The 10,732-nt window shown below is 43.7% G+C and overlaps 1 protein-coding gene across 1 annotated transcript; it reads left to right on the top strand.

Moving 5' to 3' along the window:
- Positions 1 to 737: 737 nt before the first annotated feature.
- LOC115115371 (gastrula zinc finger protein XlCGF57.1-like) lies at positions 738 to 10,387 on the top strand. The gene is made up of 3 exons (XM_029643863.2): positions 738 to 1,245; positions 3,038 to 3,125; positions 5,231 to 10,387. Exons 1-3 carry the CDS (start codon positions 985 to 987, stop codon positions 6,658 to 6,660), a joined length of 1,779 nt encoding a protein of 592 aa, XP_029499723.1. The 5' UTR covers positions 738 to 984; the 3' UTR covers positions 6,661 to 10,387.
- The last annotated feature ends 345 nt before the right edge of the window (positions 10,388 to 10,732 follow it).

Below are 10,732 nucleotides of genomic sequence, written 5' to 3'. Positions count from 1 at the left end.
CTGACGTCAAAACAAACAATAAATAGACTTGTACCCATTGTCAGATGGGTCCAGCAAACATGAAGTAAATCATGATCATCTAAAAACAGGCGAGTAGCTCCGGGTGTATGGCAGCTTTGGTGTTGTTAAAGACGTGACAGGTGTAGTAGCCGCACAATCAGCCCCAAGCCCGCTCCTCCTCCGCCGGACGCCCCCGACAATGTGAAGCTTCGAGCCGCCATGGAAAGTATACAGAGGACGCTCATGGGCAATATAATGTCACTTTACCTTAGAGAGACAACCTATTGAGGTAGAAAGTGGAGAAAGTTGGTGTTGGTGGCTAGCTAGCTGACGCTATAGTGATCTAAACCAGATTTAACAGATGACAGCAAGCATGTGAGTCATTTTGTCGATACTAGCTAGTTAGCTAACGTTTACGTTTGGTGTAGCTAGGATGCTAACCAACTGTGCAACCACCGTTTTTAAAACAGAGAAATCCATAGCATGCTAACTCAGTCAGCCCAGTCACACAACAAGCCTATGCCCCTTCACTTAACATTTACAGCTATCGTAGCACTGACTGCATTCCCTACGGAATATAGCTAGTCTCTTTGAAAAGCAAGTCTTGCCAATGTATGACAATATGTTTAATATGATTTTCTTGCGGGTTAGATAACCTTCCTGAAATGTGTGGAAGATTTGTTGACTCCGGAAGTGATTGACGGCATGCTCTTTCGTGTGTTCATATTTGCGCAGATACTGCGCATGCCACATGGATGTTCTATCAATAATCAGTTAAGCTTCAGCATTTGAGTCATGCAGATGTATAGTTTCTGCGGATTTATTTTTTGGATAGTGCAGCCTAATGTTTTATTTTTTAGTGTGTTGGATAGGATATCATTGTGCTGAGCTGGTCTTGAGTTCAGTCTAACGTTACCTAGCTAGTCTTTCTCGCAGAATTCAAAGGAAGGGGAACGTGTCGACGGAGATACTCAAGTCCACACGATGAATAACAAACCTGGGAAAAAGCAAAGCAACACAACCAAGAGGACTATACAGTCTAACACTAATGGGGTTACTTTCAACTCCATCCGAATAAAAAAAGAACCAGGAGACTTTGAACGGAAGGAAATTGGTGACCATTCCAAACGTCCTTTGCTGGAGAAGCAAAAGCACGTCAAGCAGCATCAAACTACGTCCAACCAAGCGACCCGGTGTAGCAAGATATCGAGGAGTCCTGTGGTGATACTAACAAAATTGTCCAACGTAAGATGAGTTAGTAGTCTTTCCCCAACATGCGACTTTTAAGGATGGATCGAAATGTACAGAATGGTTACCTGGAGGAAAATCTAGTCCAGGGGAGGGTCATGTAATTTATTAAATTTCAAATTCCCAGTGTTTTAGAATTAGTTGCTTATTAGGCTATTTATCGACGTGCCTGATGCTGCCCCTCATCTCTGATTCTCAGCTGGGCGCTCAATATCAAGTGAGCCTATTGGCTATTTAGTGTGATGCACAGAGCAAAGTTATATTTCTAAGATAGCTGCTGGAATGGTGTAAATACAACTAGGCATTATACACTGCAATGGATATTCCAACCCTGAGCCCTGGCCTGCTCTGCTCTTGCTGATCTGCCTAACCAATGGCTGTGCTGTGTAGGCCTACGGTGGCAGTTCACCAAGAGAGTCAAATGCTTCTTCCGCAAACACTATTTGATTAGGCCTAGTCCAAAAGATGAACTATCTTGCTCGCTGACTAGTCTATATCCTGTATCCTGTTCAGTTTGAGAAGGAGAGTGCGAAGATGAGGAGGACCGGAGGTCAACTTTGATAGCTTGCGGCTACTATATTGTTTTTAATTAAATCAATTATGTTTCTTGCCCATGGTGTATTTATCAGAGTTATTGACCTCCCAATAAACCAGATTTGAGTAACTTACATTGTGCTGAAACTAAAGCTGCAGCCGCAGCACAATCAATCGAAGATGGACAGCTCATAAACAAATGATGTAAGGTGTTGGTTTCACGAGCTGAAATAAAAGATCCCAGAAATGTTCCATATGCTCAAAAAGCTTATTGTGCACACATTTGTTTACATCCCTGTTTGTGAGCATTTCTCCTTTGCCAAGATAATCCATCCACCTGACTGGTGTGGCATGAAACTGATTAAACAGAATGATCATTATGCTGGGGACAATAAAAAGCCACTCTAAAATGTGCAGTTTTTGTCACACAACACAATGCCACAATTGGCATGCTGACTACAGGACTGTCCACCAGAGCTGTTGCCAGATAATTTAATGTTAATTTCTCTACCATAAGCCACCTCCAATGTCATTTTAGAGAATTTGGCATGTGGTAACCACACCAACCCAGGACCTACACACCCGGGTCCTTCACCTGTTGGATCGTCTGAGACCAGCTACCTTGACAGCTGATGAAACTGTGTGTTTGCACAACCAAAGAATTTCAGCACAACCGGTCAGAAACCGTCTCGGAGAAGCTCATCTGCTGCTCGTCGTCCTCCCCAGGGTCTTGACCTGACTGCAGTTTGAAGTCATAACCGGCTTCAGTGGGCAAATGCTAACCTTGGTTTGCTGATGTCAACGTTGTGAACAGAGTGCCCAGTGGTGGTGGGGTTATGGTATGGGCAGGCATAAGCTACGGACAACAAACATAATTGTATTTTATCGATGGTAATTTGAATACACAGAGATACCGTGACGAGATCCTGAGGCCCATTGTCGTGCCATGCATACTCACCAGACATGTCACCCATTGAGCAAGTTTAGGATGCTCTGGATTGACGTGTACGACAGCATGTTCCAGATCCCGCCAATATCCAGCAACTTCACACAGCCATTGAAGAGGAGTGGGATAACATTACACAGGCCACATGCATAGACCAGGGCCTAATTTATTTTAATTGACCAATTTCCTTCTATGAACTGTAACTCTGTAAAATCCTTGAAATTGTTGCATGTTGCGTTTTATATTTTTGTTCAGTGAAGGTTGTTGGTTTATGCTTACTGTGGTTTCTTCATCTTTCTAATCTATAAGGTGGTGCTTAAGACTCTTCTGAGAGAAACTAAAGTGCGTTTGGTGAAGGAGGAGACAGATGCCAGGAGGGATGAAGACAACAGTGAAGGTAGGACATGTACATACTCCAGTCTACACCCAATACTGCAGTGAAAATGGGTGATACATTACTGAAGATTTTAATTTGATATCAGCAGGGATTATTTATTTATTCTGGAATTAGGAAAATTACATTTCTCTTTTTTATGTGTTCCCTCTCCCACCCCATAGGGAGTGAACATTATTTACAATAAGGGTTAGATGAAGAAAATCAGATCTCCAATGAAAATGGATGGCCTCCCTTCAGCAAAATATATTTAACCTAAACCCTCCCTGAAGACTGTAAAAAAGCAAGTGACCCTCCCCTATACCCAAATAGGAATTAAAACACAAAGCGGGTACCAGAAAACATGCCTAGCATTTATCCTCACTTCTTGGACAGACTAGAGCCTTACATATGTAGTTTTATAAACTGTTATTCGACCTGTGTGCATTATTCGCACACAGGGCTGAGGGCCTGAAGGTTGTGAGTTCGTCATGGACAAGAGTTGGGGTGGAAAGATCTCCTTTATTGTAAAATCATTGCATGAATCTGTCACTGTGTTTTCAGGTCAGAGAAAAAATAGCCTTTTTATAAACATTTCATGCAATTGTACATATTAGCAGAATCTTTTTTAATAACACACAAATTACAGGATAATACAAATGGACGGAGAGCGAGGCCTATGTGTTAATCTTATCATATTTCTCGAATGCCAAATCAGTGTGTCTTGTTTGCAACGAAACTGTCCCTGTTTGCAAATAATTAAATCTGAGACATCATTAGGAATTTGAGCATGGTACTTTCAAAAGTTAGGACTACCTTTCCACCCCAGACAGAGTAGGCCTACCTTTCCACCCCAGACAGAGAAGGCCTACCTTTCCGCCCCAGACAGAGAAGGCCTACCTTTCCACCCCAGACAGACTAGGCCTACCTTTCCACCCCAGACAGAGAAGGCCTACCTTTCCACCCCAGACAGAGAAGGCCTACCTTTCCACCCCAGACAGAGAAGGCCTACCTTTCCACCCCAGACAGAGAAGGCCTACCTTTCCACCCCAGACAGAGAAGGCCTACCTTTCCACCCCAGACAGAGAAGGCCTACCTTTCCACCCCAGACAGAGAAGGCCTACCTTTCCACCCCAGACAGAGAAAGCCTACCTTTCCACCCCAGACAGAGAAGGCCTACCTTTCCACCCCAGACAGAGAAGGCCTACCTTTCCACCCCAGACAGAGAAGGCCTACCTTTCCACCCCAGACAGAGAAGGCCTACCTTTCCACCCCAGACAGAGAAGGCCTACCTTTCCACCCCAGACAGAGAAGGCCTACCTTTCCACCCCAGCAAAGTACATTTGTCTCATCTGCTATAGGAGGTTGTAGTTTAGCCTCTGAATGTCAAAGAAATGAAGCAATACATATCCCCAAATGCATTGGAGTCACATCTGTCCTGTGTATTTTACAGCTTGTTTCACAAAGCATCTCGGACCAAATCTCTGTTATACATCACTTTATTTAATCAGATCTGTTTTATTTTCTTAAATCTTAAGCTAACAATCTTCTCATAAAAGTTGTTCATAGTGCGTCGGACACATGCGTTTTGCCATTTCCTTTCATACCTTCTCAATTAAAGTCTTGGTTTTAAATTAACAGCCCTTCACTGACAGAGGTATGCTATTTAAAGAGTGGATATTGGGTGTAGGAATTGACCAATAAAATCTATGAATATAGCAGCCTATATAGCCTAATTTAGTCTGTCAAACAGGTAGGCCTACCTCATTTCTTAAATAGGCTCCAACACAAAGCCCTATTGTTGTTAGTAAAGTCTAATTAAAATGAAGACCTTGAAATGATGCCTACTCAAATTTTCCTACTTTCTGCACCATGAGCCATTTTTGATTGTGCACACTTCTTCAAGTTTCAGCACCACAATGTAAGTTACTCGAATATGGCTTATTGTGAGGTCAACAACTCTGATAAATACATAACGGGCAAGAAACCTATTGTTTTTAATACAAATCTATTATAGTAGTAGCAAGCTATCAAAGTTGATCTTTGGTCCTCCTCATCTTCACAAGCTGAACAGAACACAGGCTATTCTGAGTTCAAGGCCTAATCACCTCTTTATCCCTTTCCCTCAGTCTCTTCTCCGCAGTTCTTTCCTTGTCCACACTGCACCATCTCCTTCACTGACTGTTACTTCCTGGAGAACCACATCAAGACCAAACACCAGAAGCAGTACCTGGCCATGTTGAAAAGCCACGTCTCAAAGAGTAAAACCGTGTACGCCCCCACACACAGCTGTCCCCAGTGCAGCTGCATGTTCCATACCCCACGACAGCTACACATCCACACCCGCCAGGCCCACCCCTCCGCCCTTCCCCAGAAACCTGCCCGTCCCCCCAGGGTTCCGGGGAAACTCCACCCCTGCCCGCAGTGTGCCCGTAGATTCCCGTACCTGGGAACCCTGCTGAAGCACTGCAAGAATTTGCACAAAATGGCTGTTTTTCGCACCGATGGTCATATCAGTTGTGCTGACTGTGGGAAGAGCTTTGAAAATTGCTGGGGACTAGGGCCACACCGGTGTCAAGAACCAGAGGGCACTAAACCTAAGGACACTAAGACTGTGGTCTGTCTGGAAGTCGGCTTCCATTGCTCAGAGTGTGGGAAGATCCTCAGTACTCCTACGAGCCTGGACACTCACATGCGCATCCACACTGGAGAGAAGCCGTACGAATGTAAGGAGTGCGGCAAGCGCTTCTCAGAGAACAGCGGTTACCGTTATCACTCGTTAATACACTCGGGGCTCAAGCCGTTCAAATGTCAGGACTGCGGGAAGACTTTCAAACGGAAGTCGCTCCTCTGGACTCACATGTCGGTTCACACTGGTGAGCGGAAGTTCTCCTGCACCCAATGCGATAAGCGGTATGCAAGCAGGGCCCATCTGAAGCTTCACCTGCGAACACACTCGGGGGAGAGACCTTTCAAATGCACCGTTTGTGGTAAAGACTTTGCTGACAAAGCTTATCTGAAAACACACCTGAAGATCCACAGCAACGAGAAGAACTACCACTGTGGGGTTTGTGGGCGGGCGTTCTTGAGGCTGGGGTTATTGAAGTTACACATGCGCTCACATACTGGGGAGAGGCCCTACCACTGCACAGTGTGCGACAAGAAGTTTTTCCGACTCTCACACCTGAAGAACCATCACCTGACTCACACGGGTGAGAAACCATACACCTGTACCGAGTGCAGTAAAAGCTTCACTCAGTCTGGGGATCTGTCCAAGCACAAGCTCCTACACACTGGGGAGAAGCCATTTGAATGCCCTGAATGCCCCAGCCGGTTTAACCGTTCTGGTTCTCTGTCCAGTCACATGAGGACCCACACTCACCGTGATATAAAGCCATACTCCTGCCAAGAATGTGGGAAGAGCTTTTATGAACAGAGTCACGTCAAAGTCCACATGAAGACCCACACAGGGGAGAGACCGTATCCCTGCCCCCACTGCCTTTTCAGCTTCACTCGGAAAGCACATCTCTCCAAACACCTGCCTAGATGTCGTAAATGATCATGGTTGCCATTTTTTATGACACCTTTTTTATTATGAAATTCATTGTATTCATAGGAATCACTTTTAGATGAATCCACCACAGTAAAACAATATTGTTATATAGTCATGGAATACATTGAAACATTATTAAACTGAGCAAAAATATAAATGCAACATGTACAGTGTTGGTCCCATGTTTCATGGGCTGAAATAAAAGATCCCAGAAATGTTCCATATGCACAAAAAGCTTATTGCTCACAAATTTGTTTACATCCCTGTTTAGTGAGCATTTTTTCCTTTGCCAGGATAATCCATCCACCTGACAGGTGTGGCATATCAAGAAGCTGATTAAACAGGATGGTCATTACACAGGTGCGCCTTGTGCTGGGGACTAAAGGCCCTAAAAAATGAGCCATTTTGTCACAAAACACAATGCTAGAGATGTTTCTAGTTTTAAGGGAGCGTGCAATTGACTTGCTGACTGCAGGAATGTCGACCAGAGCTGTTGCCAGACAAATGCTATGTTAGTTTCTTCACCATAAGCCGCCTCAAGTCGTTTTAGAGAATTTGACAGTACATCCTACCAGCCTCTCAACCGTAGACCATGTGTATGGCATTGTGTGGGCAAGCGGTTTGCTGATGTCAATGTTATGAACAAAATGCCCAGTGGTGGTGGGGTTACGGTATGGGTAGGCATAAGCTATGGACAACCAAGACAATTGCATTTTATCGATGGCAATTTGAATGCACAGAGATATTGAGATCCTGAGGCCCATTCTCGTGCCCTTCATCCGCCGCCATCACCTTGTGTTTCAGAATGATAATGTACGGCTCCATGTCGCAAGGACGTGTACACAATTCCTGGAAGCTGAAAATGTCATAGTTCTTCCATGGCTTGCATACTCACCAGACATGTCACCCATTGAGCAAGTTTGGGATGCTCTGAATCAACGTGTATGACAGCATGTTTCAGTTCCCACCAATATCCAGCAACTTCGCAAAGCCAGTGAAGAGGAGTGGGACAACATTACACAGGCCACAATCAACAGTCTGATCAACTCTATGTGAAGGAGATGTGTCGCGCTGCATGATGCAAATGGTGGTCACACCAGATACGGACGGGTTTTATGATCCACACCCCTACTTTTATGTTTAATTAAGGTATCTAGGACCAACAGATGTATATCTGTATTCGCAGTCATGTGAAGTACATAGATTAGAGCCTAATTGATTTATTTTAATTGACTGATTTCCTTTATATGAACTGTAGCTCAGTAAATCTTTTAAATTGTTGCATGTTGCGTTTATATTTTTGTTCAGTATAGTAGATCATAGTTACATTGTTTTGTTAATGAACACCCTTTTTAGTACTTTTTTTCTTTTCATTTAAAATAATGTTACTGTATGCTGAATCTCCTGGTAACAACTGATGGTGACAAAGCCTACTAAAGAGAAATAACTTTTATCAGTCAGCAAATTGATCAGTCTGCCATCTGAATGGTCTGAATTGTATGGCTCAAATCTTGATTGTATACTCTAATACAAAATGATTCAGTCAGTTATCCTCAGAAAATGGCTACAACTGTTTCCATCTGAACTAGGGGAGGCATAGCAAATACATAGTGCATTCGGAAAGTATTCAGACCCCTTAACTTTTTCCTCATTTTGTTACGTTACAGCCTTATTCTAAAATTGATTAAATAATTTCCCCCCTGAATCTACACACAATACCACAATGACAAAGCAAAAACATTTTATATTTTTTTTTGCAAAAAAAGATATCAGATTTACATACTGTAAGTATTCAGACCCTTTACTCATCACTTTGTTGAAGCATCTTTGACAGTGATCACAGCCTCAAGTCTTTTTGGGTATGACGCTACAAGCTTGGCACACCTGTATTTGGGGAGTTTCTTCTGTTCTTCTCTGCAGATCTTCTCAAGCTCTGTCAGGTTGGATGGGGAGTGTCGCTGCACAGCTATTTTCAGGTCTCTCCAGAGATGTTCAATCTGGTTCACATCCAAGCTTTGGCTGGGCCACTCAATGACATTCAGAGACTTGTCCCGAAGCCACTCCTGCGTTGTCTTGGCTGTGTGCTTAGGGTCATTGTTCTGTTGGAAGGTGAACCTTTGCCCCAGTCTGAGGTCCTGAGCGCTCTGGAGCAGGTTTTCATCAAGGATCTCTTTGTACATTGCTCTGTTCATCTTTCCTGACTAGCCTCCCAGTATCTGCCGCTGAAAAACATCCCCACAGCATGATGCTGCCACCACTATGCTTCACAGTAGGGATGGTGCCAGGTTTCCTCCAGACGTGACGCTTGGCATTCAGGCCTGAGAGTTCAATCTTGGTTTCATCAGACCAAATAATCTTGTTTCTCATGGTCAGAGTCCTTAAGGTGCCTTTTGGCAAACTCCAGGTGGGCTGTCATGTGCCTTTTACTGAGGAGTGGGATCTGTCTGGCCACTTTACCATAAAGCCCTGATTGGTAGAGTGCTGCAGAGATGGTTGTCCTTCTGGAAGGCTCTTCCATCTCAACAGAGGAACTCTGGAGCTTTGTCAGAGGGACCATTGGGTTCTTGGCCACCTCCCTGACCAAGGCCCTTCTCCCACTATTGCTCAGTTTGGCTGGGTGGCCAGCTCTAGGAAGAGTCTTGTTGGTTCCAAACTTCTTCCATTTAAGAATGATGGAGTCCACTGTGTTCTTGGGGACCTTCAATGTTACAGACATTTTTTTGGGACCCTTCCCCAGATCTGTTCCTCGACACAATCCTGTCTCGGAGCTCTACGGACAATTCCTTCGACCTCATGGCTTGGTTTTTGCTCTGACATGCACTGTCAATTGTGGGACCTTATATAGACAGGCGTGTGCCTTTACAAATCATGTCAAATCAATTGAATTTACCACAGGTGGACTCCAATCAAGTTGTAGAAACATCTCAAGGATGATCAATGGAAACAGAATGCACCTGAGCTCAATTTCAAGTCTCATAGCAAAGGGTCTGAATACTTACGTAAATAAGGTATTTCTGTTTTTAATTTGTAGTACATTTGCAAAAATGTATAAAAACCTGTTTTGCTTTGTCATTATGGGGTATTGTGTGTAGATTGATGAGGGGAAAAATGTAATTACAGCCTTATTGTAAAATACATACAATGTAACCAAATATGAAAAAAGGGGGAGGGGTCTGAATACTTCCGAATGCATTGTAGAGCCTGTATGTCCCCTTTCCTTTTGCCCTGTGAACCAGATGTGTGAAAAAAGGGGAGGGGTCTGAATACTTCGGAATGCATTGTAGAGCCTGTATGTCCCCTTTCCTTTTTCCCTGTGAACCAGATGTGTGAAAAAAGGGGAGGGGTCTGAATACTTCCGAATGCATTGTAGAGCCTGTATGTCCCCTTTCCTTTTGCCCTGTGAACCAGATGTGTGAAAAAAGGGAGAGGGGTCTGAATACTTCTGAATGCATTGTAGAGCCTGTATGTCCCCTTTCCTTTTGCCCTGCGAACCAGATGTGTGAAAAAAGGTCAGGCCCTCAGCACGACTCCTCTTTTAAGACGGCAGAACACCATCTCACATAGGCATCATTACTATGACCTTTAGAACACAGAATGGGAGAGGCCAGGAGTACTGGGAGAAATGGGATTCATCATTGGAAATTGACTGATTGAAAGATGATGTAATTGTAACTTGTGCATTGTACCTGCCTGTTTTGTGTTTGTTTTCAATAAAAACAAATAAAAGGATGAATCATTATGCCTACATTATAGGCTATTTGCCAACAAACTCTGGCAATTTCATAAAATAGAATATTCCTTTATGTGCAGCATTGTACAAAATCATAATTGATTTCCTCTGTAATGTATGGGTAAATGATTTCCACACCACTTGCATTATATCCTTAACAGAAACACATCTAAATACAGGTATCGACAGAGGCAAGATTCTGATGCCACATGGGTAGCGTTGGCCCATCTCTGGTGACCTTCCATGTCCTTCTCCTTCGCAGCTTCTAGACATCTCTGGGTCTGCAGGTGAACAATATGGCCACTCAGCTGAAGAAAAATCTAAAGAATTAATTGCGTTTGTATCATC

Source organism: Oncorhynchus nerka, linkage group LG7, assembly GCF_034236695.1.
Source record: "Oncorhynchus nerka isolate Pitt River linkage group LG7, Oner_Uvic_2.0, whole genome shotgun sequence".
Taxonomy (NCBI): domain Eukaryota; kingdom Metazoa; phylum Chordata; class Actinopteri; order Salmoniformes; family Salmonidae; genus Oncorhynchus; species Oncorhynchus nerka.
The sequence above is the reverse complement of the archived record's forward strand: the minus strand, read 5'-3'. Positions and strand labels throughout refer to the sequence as shown.